This window comes from Zeugodacus cucurbitae, chromosome 5 (assembly GCF_028554725.1).
Source record: "Zeugodacus cucurbitae isolate PBARC_wt_2022May chromosome 5, idZeuCucr1.2, whole genome shotgun sequence".
Lineage (NCBI taxonomy): Eukaryota > Metazoa > Arthropoda > Insecta > Diptera > Tephritidae > Zeugodacus > Zeugodacus cucurbitae.
In genome coordinates, this window is record NC_071670.1 from 25,262,939 (window position 1) to 25,277,069 (window position 14,131).

A 14,131-nucleotide genomic window follows, 5' to 3' on the forward strand; every position below is an offset into this window, starting at 1 on the left:
ATGCATAATACTATTTAAAGTACTTATATTTAATATGTTTCATAATTTTATTTTTTTAAATTCAAATTCCGAATTAACAAAAAATTGGATGAGTCAATGAAACAAAACTTATTCTTACCAGTTTTAATGGTACCAACGGTACTCTAAAATGTATTAATGCCCATTATTGTCCGACCGATACCCAATTTTTGGCCGAAGCCAATGCCGATGCCGATTCTGTCATGAAACTAATATAATAACAAAAGAAAAAAAAAATAACATCACATAATATGTTAAAAATCAGTTCATATGTAAATATGAATGTGTTTATTAATTCAATTAATATTTAAAACTAATTAACTTATTTTTTTTTAATTTTAAAATATACTGTGGCTCACAGCCAAAGTGATGCATACAATACTAAACCAAGTAATATTTGAAAACCGTAAATTTTCACATTATATTTATGCTTTAAAAATATCAGGTTTTATATAATAGTTTTTTTATTTATCTACAACAAAAACAAACTACAGTATAATATTGCATCTCACAGCGAAAATGATGTAGTAACAAAAAACAAAATACTTTTAATTTTTTAGTACTTTGTGGAATGTCTCTAACTATCTTTAACTGTTTTCTTTTCAATTTATTTGTATAGTTTGGAGCAAAATGTTTCCAATTGCATTCAAATCTGAAGTTTGCTCTGGTGTTTGTACTATGTCGACAGTTCCAAATAAGCCAATTTTACACAACTCCGAATTAACGCTTCGGATCTTTATCTTGATAGTTACCGAAAGAAATTTCGCAGCATTTTGTAGCAAATTTCGTTTCAAAATGTTCAGATATGTTCAATCGATCAATTCTAAATTCCCGACAACAGAAGACGATATACATCCCCACACCATTACATGCCCTCCACCATGTTTTACGGTTCTACGTCGATTTTGCGGTTGTAGCTCAGCAATTGGTATTGTACATAGTATGGACTCCATATATATATATTTCTATCCGATCAAAACAAATGACAATGAAAATTTGTCTGAAGAAAAATTTTTAGAAATATACTCTCCCAGTTTTTTGCACATTACAAAAAGGGTTTCTATACGAGTGGCATTATGAAATTATCTTCAAAATCGCAACTAGTTGTTGAACAAAACTGTCCATATTTAAAATAAATCTGATCATTCTAAATAATGTAATAATAACTGTGTTTTATAAGGTGAACAGAAGACTTAATATTTTAGGCTCTTAAAAAATCAAAACAAAAAAAAACTAAGACAAATGAATGTAAGTGTAATTCAAAAGAAGTAGAAAGAATCGGCCAAATATGGCCGATGCCGATGCTTAATTTTGTGGCCGATGCCGATGCCAAGGCCGATTAACCCTTTCATGCCCAATGTTGCCTATAGGCAACATTTTACTTACCGGCTTCTAATTTCCATTATTTAAATATTTTTGACCAGCGGTTTTTTCAATTATGTAGACTTATGTGTTGTACAAGCTGATAGCTACTTTTTCTGATATGAGCTGTGCACGTTTTCATTCAGAAAGCGTTTTCCGCAGAGTGAATGTGTCAAAATCGGTTTCGCGAAAAAAGTTATACAAAAGTGGTTCTACAAAAAGGGTTCAAAAATATAAAAATAATTGTTTTATTTTAAAACAAAGTGAACTATATAAATAAGTAAAGATAAGAGAGTTATTTAAAAAAAAATTCATGAGCACTAAGCACTTTTAGTTTATTTATAATATTTTAATTTGTGCCTATAAGCAACATCCTGTAACTAATGAATAGATTCATAGAATACATAGGATTTTGAAATTTTTATCACTTCATATTTGAAATAAGGCTAATATATATCTGTCCTAAAAAAATGTTAGCTTAGCCCGTTTTAATTCGGTCATGAGAGGGTTAATCGGTCGGAGTCTAATATCCATGTTTTTTTTAATTATTATCAATTAATTATCAATTATAGTATGTTTACATATGAAAACGAGCTCGTTCTAAGCTCGTTCAATAATCTAACCGTTTACATATAGCCAAATGAGATTATCAATTGTCAAATGTGTTGCATTTGTTGTTGTATTACACATATTTCTCTCGCTGTCGGCCATTGTTGTTTACATTTTCATTTGACATTTCTCCTTTTCTTCGCAAAATTATCGATAAACCTAGGAATAACATCGAAAATCTAGTTGTATAAAACGAGATAATTTTATAATCTCGGATTATCCAGAGAGGAATTTTGTATGGGAAATCTCGTTTCTTAATTACAGATTATCGAGTTAAGCTCGTTATGTAAACATAATATTAACTTAAGTAACTTCCATTGAGTTATTATCTTATCGGGATCACAGCCCGCTAATATTTTTAAATTTATTTATAATATTTTTTTCAAAAGAAAATTATTTGGCGTTATAATATTCAAAAGCTGCAAATCTTCCCGGTAAAAATCAAATATCGATTTGATTTGGTCTAAAAGCTCAATATAAAATTCAAGAACGTTAGTTTTTTTTATCACTCATTTCATCATCACTTAATTCACTTTTAATATATTCCGGAAAACTTCAGATGGCTTCAACCGATTTCAGGGATAAAGTGGGTATGGTTGGAAAGAGGAGGTGCTCCAGATTAAGAGCACTTCCCTGCAAGACGAGTAGAGTTACTTATCTTATGGAATATTGGTTACCGGTAAAGAAAAGTGGTATTATTATCTTGGTCTCTTTTGTTCTAGCAGCAGGAAACAAGTTACCATTTCTCCTCTTTTACAGCATGTCGGTGTGATTATCTTGCTCGCTCTCTCTCATTGATTTTGGTGCCAATGCTGCATATGTCTTTTTGCTCTAATTTTTCTTTGTTTTCGAAACGCATATGTCACTCTGTGGTTAGCAGAGCCCCCTGTAGTAGTTTTTTTTAATCAGCCATCTATCCCTGCAAGACAGGTACTGGCGAATTCTTCCGTGAAATGCCAGGGAGCGGTACTAGCAGTTTCAATGAAAGTTTCTATGCCATTCTTAAGGGCAAATTGACAAAAGTACCCGAAACTATTGTGTACGTGTGATCGTTCATCCCTTTCTTGCACATTACATTCATCATTTAACAATTTATATATACCTCTTGCACAATTCTGTGAATGATCTTGGTACAATCACGGATGAAAGACCCAAAACTGCGAACCAAAACTGCAGGTGCACTTTCAGTACTGCGACCCACAAAAGCCCAGAAACTATACCCGGTATTTTCGGTAAGTTCTACCAAAATCCCAAATGAGAATTTAAAAACAAAACCATTAATTATATTTCATATTTATTGAAAATATCATGCCATTTAGGTGTTATTATTATATTTACTTTATAAATGTATTATCGTACTACACTATATACATATGAATAACGCATTGAATAGCTGAACAATTTTTGCTATCGAACAAAGGCTGGAGGAAGAGTGGCAAATCTCAAATACCCCGAACGGCCTGGAAGTGTAAGCTGCGCACATTATGTGAGGACTCTTTTGGTTTCTTTAGAAGTTTTTGTAAGATCTGTTCTTTCATTAATTTCACTAGTACTAGATTCATCCAATTTCAGGGAGGAGGGTTTCTATAAAATATAAAGTAAAATTTGTATTTTACAACATAAAAGTTGGTAATAATTACCTTATGTTTCACGAATTCTAAATATAGCACGGGCAACGTTCTAGTCATAACATCCATACTCTTGCTGTTGTGTTTCCACTGAACTACTTTCGTTGAATCCATGTCCTTGTAAAGCGATACAATAACGTTATGATTCCTCAATACAAGGTGAAAATGAATCAAAAAAGTCCTCCTAATTAAACATACAAGAAGTTTTTAAATTTGTATGATCACAAACATTCACTTAAATTTACCCCCTCTTCAGCTGCTGGTATGGCCAACTGAGGTGCCGGTAAGTCCAAAAATACTGCATTTGCTTTGCCCTCTAGCTCATTGGCAAAACCCAATTGACACACGTCGCAATGATAAACGGTTAAAAAATCACCTAAACCACGTCGTTCCAATTTTCGTGCTTGTTTTGACCAAAAGGTTTAATTGCACGTAAAAAAAGTGACATTAAGCCTAATATCTGGTGTGTAAATGATTTTTGTTCCATGTAGCAGCATTTGCATCCATAGTTCTGGATTTGCTTGCAGCACATATTCCATCGCTTCGAAAGTTCTACATTGCTATCATAAGTGACACCAATAAGTTTGCGTACCTTTAACGCGCCATATGAGGTTTGAAATATCTGTATGGAAAATTAATTAGAATTTAAGGCAAGATAATATTATTATATTCAACAATTATTTACATATTCAATGGTTTTGCCCTTGATGTTGACCATTTTTGGCGTAGCTTCTATTGCGTGCTTCTAATTGACAGTGCAATGAAGTTTTACTGTATCCACCCTCTTCAATTCCATATTTTGGATTTAGAATCATTTTATTTTACGTTTTACTTATTTAAAAATGCATGCTTCAATAATTTAAACTTTAATTAGGCTGCAGATCACTGATTTAAATAAAACACGCAAAATAATACTTCACAAGCAGCCATGATATAAATCAAAACAAAACTTGTTCAAACACGAAAACTTTGGTTGTTTCTTTCTATTCATTCACATTTTTCCCTTTGTTGCATATGTGTGTATGTGGTGGTGTTATTAAAATTTCTTTGAATGTGTTGGAGTTTTAGTACTCATGACTTGCTGGGATCAGTGGAGACTGTTCGTTTTAGCATTTTCAGGGTAACCCTTTAATCACAGGTATTGGTCATTTGTTGGATCACCGTTTCGTTACTTAAATTTGGTTCATTGGTTTCCATTGGTCTTCATTCTATAGGTCACCTACTTTTACGTTTAAAAATGAAAAATTGAAATTGGTTTATTTTTATTTTTATTTATTTATTATAATTGTATGGTGTATTTACATTTATAAATTAGTATTGTATAATATTTTAAATTCTTAATAATCATTATAGATTAATTTTTAAATATTAGCATTTCAGTACAAAGTGAACTTTTTACAAACGTTTTCGCAGCTATTTATACATTGATTGTTTATACATTTATATTTATACAGAGGGCAAAGCAAATGCAGTATTTTTGGACTTACCGGCACCTCAGTTGGCCGTGCCATTAGCAATTAAAACACAGAAATTAAAGGGTAAATTTAAGTGAATGTTTGTGATCATAGAAATTTAAAAACTTCTTGTATGTTTAATAAGGGGACTTTTTTGATTCATTTTCACCTTGTATTGAGGAATCATAACGTTATTGTATCACTTTACAAGGACATAGATTCACCGAAATTAGTTCAATGGAAATACTATAGCAAGAGCATGGCTGTTATGACTAGAACGTTGCCCGTGCTATATTTAGAATTCCTGAAACATAAGGTAATTATTACCAACTTTTATGTTGTAAAAATTCGAATTTTACTTTACATTTTATAGAAACCCTCCTCCCAGAAATTGGATGAATCTATTACTAGTGAAATTAATGAAAGAACAGATCTTACAAAACCTCCTAAAAAAACCAAAAGAGTCCTCACATAATGTGCGCAGCTTACACTTCCAGGCCGCTCGGGGTATTTTACATTTGTCACTCTTCCTCCAGCCTTTGTCAGATGGCAAAAATTGTTCAACTATTTATTACGTTTTACATATATATATAGTGTAGTACGATAATACATTTATAATGTAAATATAATAATAAACACCTAAATGGCATGATATTTTAAATAAATATGAAATATAATTAATGATTTTGTTATTAAATTCTCATTTGGGATTTTGGTAGAACTAACCGAAAATAGCGGGTATAGTTTCTGGGCTTTTGTGGGTCGCAGTACTGAAAGTGCACGTGGAGTTTTCCTTCGCAGATTTGGGTCTTTGATCCGTAATTGTACCAAGGACAGTACTGAAAGTTCATATGTAGTGTTGGTTCGCAGTTTTAGGTCTTTCATCCGTGATTGTACCAAGATCATTCACAGAATTGTGCAAGAGGTATATATAAATTGTTAAATGATGAATGTAATGTGCAAGAAAGGGAGGAAGGATAACACGTACACAATAGTTTCGGGTACTTTTGACGATATGCCCTTAAGAATGGCATAGAAACTTTCATTGAAACTGCCAGTACCGCTCTATGGCATTTCACCGAAAAATTCACCTTTACCTGTCTTGCTGGGTAGGTATTCAAGATAGAATGTTACACGAAGCTGCGAGTTTGAAAACACAAAAATCGATCATAGTGAGGCATATTGCATGCAAACAGTCTTTTTCAAGTGAGCGGCATCCAAAATGGTAGTACATATATTGGAATTGTATTTTCTTTTAAATCGGGAAACATCCTTTATATTTCGTGTGATATTCGCTAGATTTTGTATTGTTTACATGATTTCACTCGTAGAGGAAATATTAAGTTTTTCAATTTCTTAAAATATGTGTGACATTGCAGGTGAAAGTGAAGTGCTCAGAATTACGTACAAAGGACAAGAAGGAGCTGACTAAGCAGCTCGAGGAGCTTAAAAATGAACTTCTCAACTTGCGTGTTGCAAAAGTAACCGGAGGAGCTCCTTCAAAGCTTTCCAAAATGTGAGTACTCGATTCTGCAGTATTTGTTTAAAACAGATTTACTAAAATGTGACGTTTCAGTCAAGTGTAAATACTAATGTAAAGCATGTATCCAAATTGTACTGTATAGTAAATATGTTTGTAGTAATAACTGCTACAAAACCAAAATGTTCGTAAATATTTACTTTTTCCATAACACATAATATTTTTTTTATTTTATATATTTCAGCCGTGTGGTACGCAAAGCTATAGCAAGAGTATATATAGTAATGCACCAAAAGCAAAAGGAAAATCTTAGGAAAGTTTTCAAAAACAAAAAGTACAAGCCTCTGGATTTAAGAAAAAAGAGGACCCGCGCCGTTCGCAAAGCTTTGACTCCTAGGGATGCAAATAGAAAAACTCTAAAGGAGATCCGGAAGAGGTCTATATATCCCACAAGGAAATATGCAGTCAAAGCATAATGTATTGCAAATAAAAGAATTTAAATAAAGCAATTTGATTTTATTTAATGTTTAATGTGTTTATTAATGTCTGATCAACGTTTTAATTTCTGCATTAACTTTACAATTTTAAATAAAATTGTTCAATTACAATTAGTAGTGTGTTAAAAGTTGGAAGGAAAAATGTACTCATCTATGAAAATAAAGGAATACTTTGTTTACAGTTCCTATATAAGATTTTACAGTTTTTATGCGCAATCAACGAATTCTTTAAAAAAATTTCTTGCTGGATGGGATTACACATTGATTATAGTTGGCAACAGTTAACTAAATATTCATCCTTTCTGGTGTCTTGTTCATAAAATGTTTTCCAATATACCATTTCAATTAATTTCATTAAACTTATATAAGTGCATATGTGATAATTCCCTTAAATGTAGATATACATATATATTTAATAAGCGGTCATGAAAAGTTTTCTATTGGTATATGGTTTTCCAAATTTGTGCTGGAAAAGCGTTTATTAACTCAACGGGAACATCAGCTGATATGCTCATGTACAGGTCAAGTACCGGGGAAGTCTGCGGTGAAAGACCAGAGAACTATAAGAAATTTATACGCGTTTCCTAATGTTCCAGATAAGCCACTGCACTTTATGACGACTTCGAAATTCCCTCGTCTGCAATTGCCCAGGGGTGTTGTGGAATCCAAGACAGATTTGCTGATTATCAGAATGGCAAACCAATTCTGATTTTCAATGGTGTCACAGAATCTGATTGGAATTTCAACTCTTCGAATATAAGCAAAACCAATATTCAAAATATTAATTAAATCCGAAAATGAGAATTTTTCAGCTTTTATTTTTTTGTCAATGAAAGTAGCGCAAACGAGAAACGAAAAATTTTAGAGAATCGCAGTAATTCGTTTTATACACAAGGGAAGTAAAAAGTGGTATTTATATATATGTAAAAATTTACATATTTAAGTGTACAAATATATTGTTTAACTTTTATGTAAAAAGACATTCAGAGTTGTTGTGGAATCTGACAGTTGTCGGAATCAGAATTCAAACCGACAAAAAAAAAATAAAACTGACATTTAACTATTGAGAAATTTCTTCCATAAAAATATTTAATTCTCCTGAGGCTCTTTGAGAAAATTGTTTCGCTATTTCGAGTGGGCAACTTTATATCACTTTTAAACATTATTAATTTATTTTTGTTAGCCCGTTTTTGTCTCTCGTCTCTAAAATACCCATTTAAAACATGATTTAGTCCGTCATCAGTAATTGTTTACATAAAAACTTCCAAATGGTTTATTTCTTTTGCATTTCCGCAACTCATTCACCAACGGATAGATTTAGAGCAAAATTTTCGATTTTACCGATTCAATGATTTCGTAATTAGCGACATCTATTAGCAGCGGAATGTATTTTTGCGAGTCGGTAAGTGAGTTCAATGTGATCGTAAATTTTATTTTCGATACGGATTCAATGATTCCGAATAAAATTTTTCTATCGAATCGAACCATTTTTCGATCAAAACGGATTCAATGATTTGGCCCATTATTAAAAGTAAAGATAAGAACGCTAAATGGCGTAATTATTGAATTCAACGGAAAAAATAAAATATTCTAAGAATTTTACAAAATAAGTAATTCAGTTTATATCCTGGAAATATCTAACTTTTTATATAAAGATTATACAATATACAGTGGAACTTCCATAACTCGAAGATCACTTGAACTTTTAAATTGGCAATAGCGTTTAAAAATCAAATTTCACATAATTTACTTCCATATCTGGATTTTCGATAACTCGAACTCTTGACGTGGCATTGAAAGGCAATTCCATACAAATTTCCTTAAAGTTTTTTGTGGATTATGGTGATTCGAGTTAGAAAAGTTCCACTGTGTATATACACTTAAATATGTAAATTTTTACATAAAAATAATTACTATATTTGACTTCCTTTGAGCATAAAGCGAATTACTGTGATTCCTTAAAATTTTCATTTTTTCGCGCTACTTTCATTGCCAAATAAAATAAAAGCTGAAATAATTTCTCATTTTAATTATATTTTTGAGTTTAATGAATATTTTGAACTAATTATATGATTACAATTCCAAAAACATGTCTTGCTAATTTTTCCCAATGAATAAATAGCAGAACAGCTGATTCGAATATTGGTTTGCTTATATTCGAAAAGACGAAAATCCAATCAGATTCTGTGACACCAATGAAAATCAGAATTGGTTTACCATTCTGAAGGTCCAGATCCAATGCTGGCTGGCTTTCGTTGACTTTGCGTACTTTGAATGCTTGTATGACCAAATGAGAGCTTTGAAAATAATGTTACAATCACTGTTGCCACACACTTAATAATTTGTACATCAAAAAGTCAAACAAAACTTGCCAATAGTTTCATGTTAAATGTTATATTATTATAAATTCTTTGTAAATTTCTACATACATATATCAAATATTTTAAATATTCTACATTTTAACAATTTGTACTGGCAAACGCATATGTGATAAATTTTTGTGTGCCAATGTAGTTTAACGGATTTCCAAAATCTGTCGTTTACTCCAAAACTCTACCCTGAGTTCGATCACTGGATTGTCAAATAAAAGTCACACATTAATGGCTATACACTAATCTTTATTTCTATTTCCTTATAACTTAACACTTTAGTAATCAATACTCTACTTTATAACTCTAACTTATAACTTGTTTACACTTTGCTCGACAACTCTCTCCTTAGAATTGTCCTCACTCGACAACTCTCTTATCAGAACTGTGTCTTACTGCCTGCTCGGCAGCCCTTATATAGTCGATTGCTAGCATGTTATCGTCACTCGAACATTCTGGCAACTACGAACATCGATGTCTAGATACATCTGGCAAGTTATCGATTTCGATAGTCAATTCTAGTTTGTTCTGGTGCCATTTTCGTTACAGTAGCAACAAAAAAAAATACAGAAATTGGTACATTTCGCCCAAACTGGCAACCCTAGTTACAATATTAAATGCAAGAATGATAGATTGATTATCATTCTTGATTAAATGTCAAAAGCGCCAGAATCGGTGGCAAATAGAGCATAGATCTATTCGAAACTGCAAGCGCTTGAAGCAAAGCTCCATTTGGTCTCTTTTCATATGCTCTAGTATAGTTGTATTCAGTTTTGACAGTTCTCACAGCAAAGCAAGTAAAGCCAGCCAGCATTAGGTCTGGACATTTTCATGATCTAATCAGAATTACCTATTTTGTGAACTTCTTAGAATATTTTAATTTTATCCGTTGAATTTAATCATTACGTCATTTAGCGTTCTTATCTTCTCTTTTAATAATAATTAAAATTTTCCGAAGGGTTTTAATGGTAAATCAAAATAAATTTCATCAAAATATTTCTAATCTGTCAGCACTGAAGCTCTTGGTTTGTTTCTGATAAATTAACCCAAAGTGTATTCAACAAAGTGAACCATGGTTCAATTATTAAAGGTTTGGTAAGTAATGACAACAAAGTTTTAACACTGCGTTACAAAAGGTTGTATTTGCGAAGGAAAGAAAAAAGGGAAAAAACTATTCGCTTTTTTTGTGAACGTAGTTAAAAATATATTCTAAGTAGTATAAAATATACTACTATTCTCGAACCAAAATTAATAATTAGCATGAAAATATATCCGGTTTTCTTCTAATAATGGTTTTAATTTTTAATTTTTATGTATGTGAGTCACAGAAAAGTGCAGAAAGTTAATATCTATTTAATATTAATAGTCATAGAGAATAGAATATTTACATTTTTTTCCATGAAATAAATATTTAATTTTATTTTCGGAAATTAGTATATAATGAGTCATCACACAAATTAGGCAGAATTTGACTTACACATTATGCTTTCGCTTCAAGTGAAGCGCTAGAAAGATTTTAACGATGGATAAATAACATTGATTGATTATATAATCTTTCATCGAGAGAGTTACAAAAAGAGCCAGAGTTGAAAATATAGTCCCAATTTCCTTCTGTGAAATAATCAATTGTAAAAACAAAGAAGTACTGTAGATGCATTGTGCGATTGTTCTGAAGAATTCTAAGAAAAATCTCAAACTGTACTATATTTATTCAATACTTTTATCATTGATCAAATATTTAGTATACATACATTTCTACTAGACTTGACGGTGTTAATTTCGGGAATTTATATGAAACCTATGAAATAAGTCCTCAGACACCTGAAAATCGCTTGGTTTTCACATACATACATGTACATATGTCTTAATAATACGGTTCCGCTTCAAGGAGAAGGAACATTGAGATCAGTAAAATAGTTTAAGGGTGATTGATTATATAACCTGTTATTGGGAGAATTACAAAAAACAATGAAAAAACAAGAGTTCGAAATATATTCTTTCATAAACAATGGACACTTTTTATTTAAAATTAGATTTTAACAGTAGTTACGTAAAAAAATTGAAGATAACTGGACTTCATTTAACTAATTAGTTCTTCCAACCGTGCCAGTCAAATTAATCTTCTTACAACTTCATATATTTAGTTGATACTTTCTCCAATACAGAAACCAAACTGCAATCTTTGCAACTGCGCCTTTTTGACAATCGACTGTTTTGGTTTCTCTTCAATCGCACAATACCCAGATTCAATAAAAAATGCGAATAAATTATCGTCTCGATATATATAACCGTATATGTATGTAAACGAAATGGTTATGATGGCTTTTATATTAAAAATATATGTGAATCGAAAAATCTATTTGAATTTCTGTAATATAAAATTCGAATGTCAATAAAAAAAAACTGGAGAAAAACATATAAAAATGAAACAATATTGTCTACCTCTTGCGTTGGTAAATATCTGCTACTATTTACAACTTTTTGAACAATTTTCTGGATAAATTTCGAAAAAAACATTATTGTTTTGCTAACGCTGAAGGGTTGTCAAAAAAGAGTGAGAAAGCTGTTTACTTATCAAACCTTTTATAATTGAATCATGAAAGTGAACTAAGTATATGTCATATATACTATATATATATATACTATATGACGTTTCATTTTTTACCCGATTTTGACATGTTTCTTGGCATTGATTTAACCCTTACATTTATTCAAAAATTCAAATTTTGAAATTCAAAAGTAAACAAATTTCAAACAAAAAAAAATATTTTTTAAATGCATAAAAGAAAATGCCGAATACTTTCTGCTTATGCAAAACAACTCATGGAAGCAATTTACTAATGTTTTGTGCTCCAACTGACAAATTGCAAACAATTTTATCAATATATATTATATTGTTCAAGATAAAAAAGACGGGTTAATGTAAATAAATACATGAATTGTTTACTATTTTATTGTCAACAAGTAAGGAAGGGCTAAGTTCGGGTGTAACCGAACATTTTATACTCTCGCAATTTATTTATTTAACTTTATTAATATTATATAATACACAATTTGACGCACATATTCGTCATATATATTGTATAAAGTCCATTGTAAGTTGGAAACCCTAATATTAGGTTAGAAGCACTGAGGTCCTCGTGTTCGATATATGAGACCTTGAAAACCTATGGTCCAATTTCGTCGATTTTTAGAATGGGGCTGCCACACTATAAACGTAGTATTTGTGCCAAGTTCTGCATCGATACCTTAACTAGTGCTTACTTTATATATTGTAAAGTAAACGATTCAGATCATCTTCAAAGATCTGGTATATAGGAAGTAGGGCGTGGTTGTGAAGCGATTTGGCATATTTTCACAACATATCATTGGGGTGTAAGGAAACTATTATAAACCAAGTTTCATTAAAATCGGTAGAGTAGTTCTTGAGATATGGTTTTTGACCCATAAGTGGACAAAGCCACGCCCATTTTTCATTTTGTAAAAAATTCTGGCGTTTTTCGTTAGTGAGTTAACCCACTTTTAGTAGTTTTCAACACAACCTTTATATGGAAGGTAGGCGTTGTTATAATCCGATTCTCTCCATTTTTGGACTGCATAAGGTGGTACCTAAAAAAACGACTCCAGGAAGTTTCCTTGATATAGCTTTAGTAGTTTGCGAGATATGTACAAAAAACTTAGTAGGGGCGGGGCCACGCCCACCTCCCCAAAAAAATTACATCCACATATGCCCCTCCATAGTGCGATCCTTCATACCAAATTTTATTTCCATAGCTTTATTTATGGCTTAGTTATGGCACTTTATATGTTTTCGGTTTTCGCCATTTTGTGGGGGTGGCAGTGTTCCGATTACGCCCATTTTCGAACTTAACCTTCTTATGGTGCCAGGAAATACGTCTTCCAAGTTTCATCAAGATATCTCAATTTTTCCTCAAGTTACAGCTTGCACGGACGGACGGACAGACAGACATCCGGATTTGAACTTTTTTCCATGAAATAAATATTTAATTTTATTTTCGGAAATTAGTATATAATGAATCATCACACAAATTAGGCAGAATTTGACTTACACATTATGCTTTCGCTTCAAGTGAAGCGCTAGAAAGATTTTAACGATGGATAAATAACATTGATTGATTATATAATCTTTCATCGAGAGAGTTACAAAAAGAGCCAGAGTTGAAAATATAGTCCCAATTTCCTTCTGTGAAATAATCAATTGTAAAAACAAAGAAGTACTGTAGATGCATTGTGCGATTGTTCTGAAGAATTCTAAGAAAAATCTCAAACTGTACTATATTTATTCAATACTTTTATCATTGATCAAATATTTAGTATACATACATTTCTACTAGACTTGACGGTGTTAATTTCGGGAATTTATATGAAACCTATGAAATAAGTCCTCAGACACCTGAAAATCGCTTGGTTTTCACATACATACATGTACATATGTCTTAATAATACGGTTCCGCTTCAAGGAGAAGGAACATTGAGATCAGTAAAATAGTTTAAGGGTGATTGATTATATAACCTGTTATTGGGAGAATTACAAAAAACAATGAAAAAACAAGAGTTCGAAATATATTCTTTCATAAACAATGGACACTTTTTATTTAAAATTAGATTTTAACAGTAGTTACGTAAAAAAATTGAAGATAACTGGACTTCATTTAACTAATTAGTTCTTCCAACCGTGCCAGTCAAATTAATC

General features: G+C 31.4%; 1 protein-coding gene and 1 long non-coding RNA gene across 2 annotated transcripts; both read left to right on the forward strand.

Moving 5' to 3' along the window:
* The first annotated feature begins 5,067 nt into the window (after positions 1-5,067).
* On the forward strand, positions 5,068-5,715 carry LOC128922371 (uncharacterized). Its single transcript, XR_008471616.1, has 3 exons — positions 5,068-5,155; positions 5,217-5,387; positions 5,445-5,715. It is a non-coding gene; the product is annotated as an uncharacterized LOC128922371 (long non-coding RNA).
* Positions 5,716-6,173: 458 nt separating this feature from the next.
* Positions 6,174-7,075, forward strand: LOC105220171 (60S ribosomal protein L35). Its single transcript, XM_011196584.3, has 3 exons — positions 6,174-6,296; positions 6,451-6,587; positions 6,796-7,075. Exons 1-3 carry the CDS (start codon positions 6,294-6,296, stop codon positions 7,025-7,027), a joined length of 372 nt encoding a protein of 123 aa, XP_011194886.1. The 5' UTR covers positions 6,174-6,293; the 3' UTR covers positions 7,028-7,075.
* The last annotated feature ends 7,056 nt before the right edge of the window (positions 7,076-14,131 follow it).

Excerpts from the sequence above, each read along its gene's own strand:
- LOC105220171 (XM_011196584.3), top strand. Across the intron at positions 6,588-6,795 it reads CCTTCAAAGCTTTCCAAAAT|CCGTGTGGTACGCAAAGCTA; the intron begins GTGAGTACTCGA and ends TATATATTTCAG.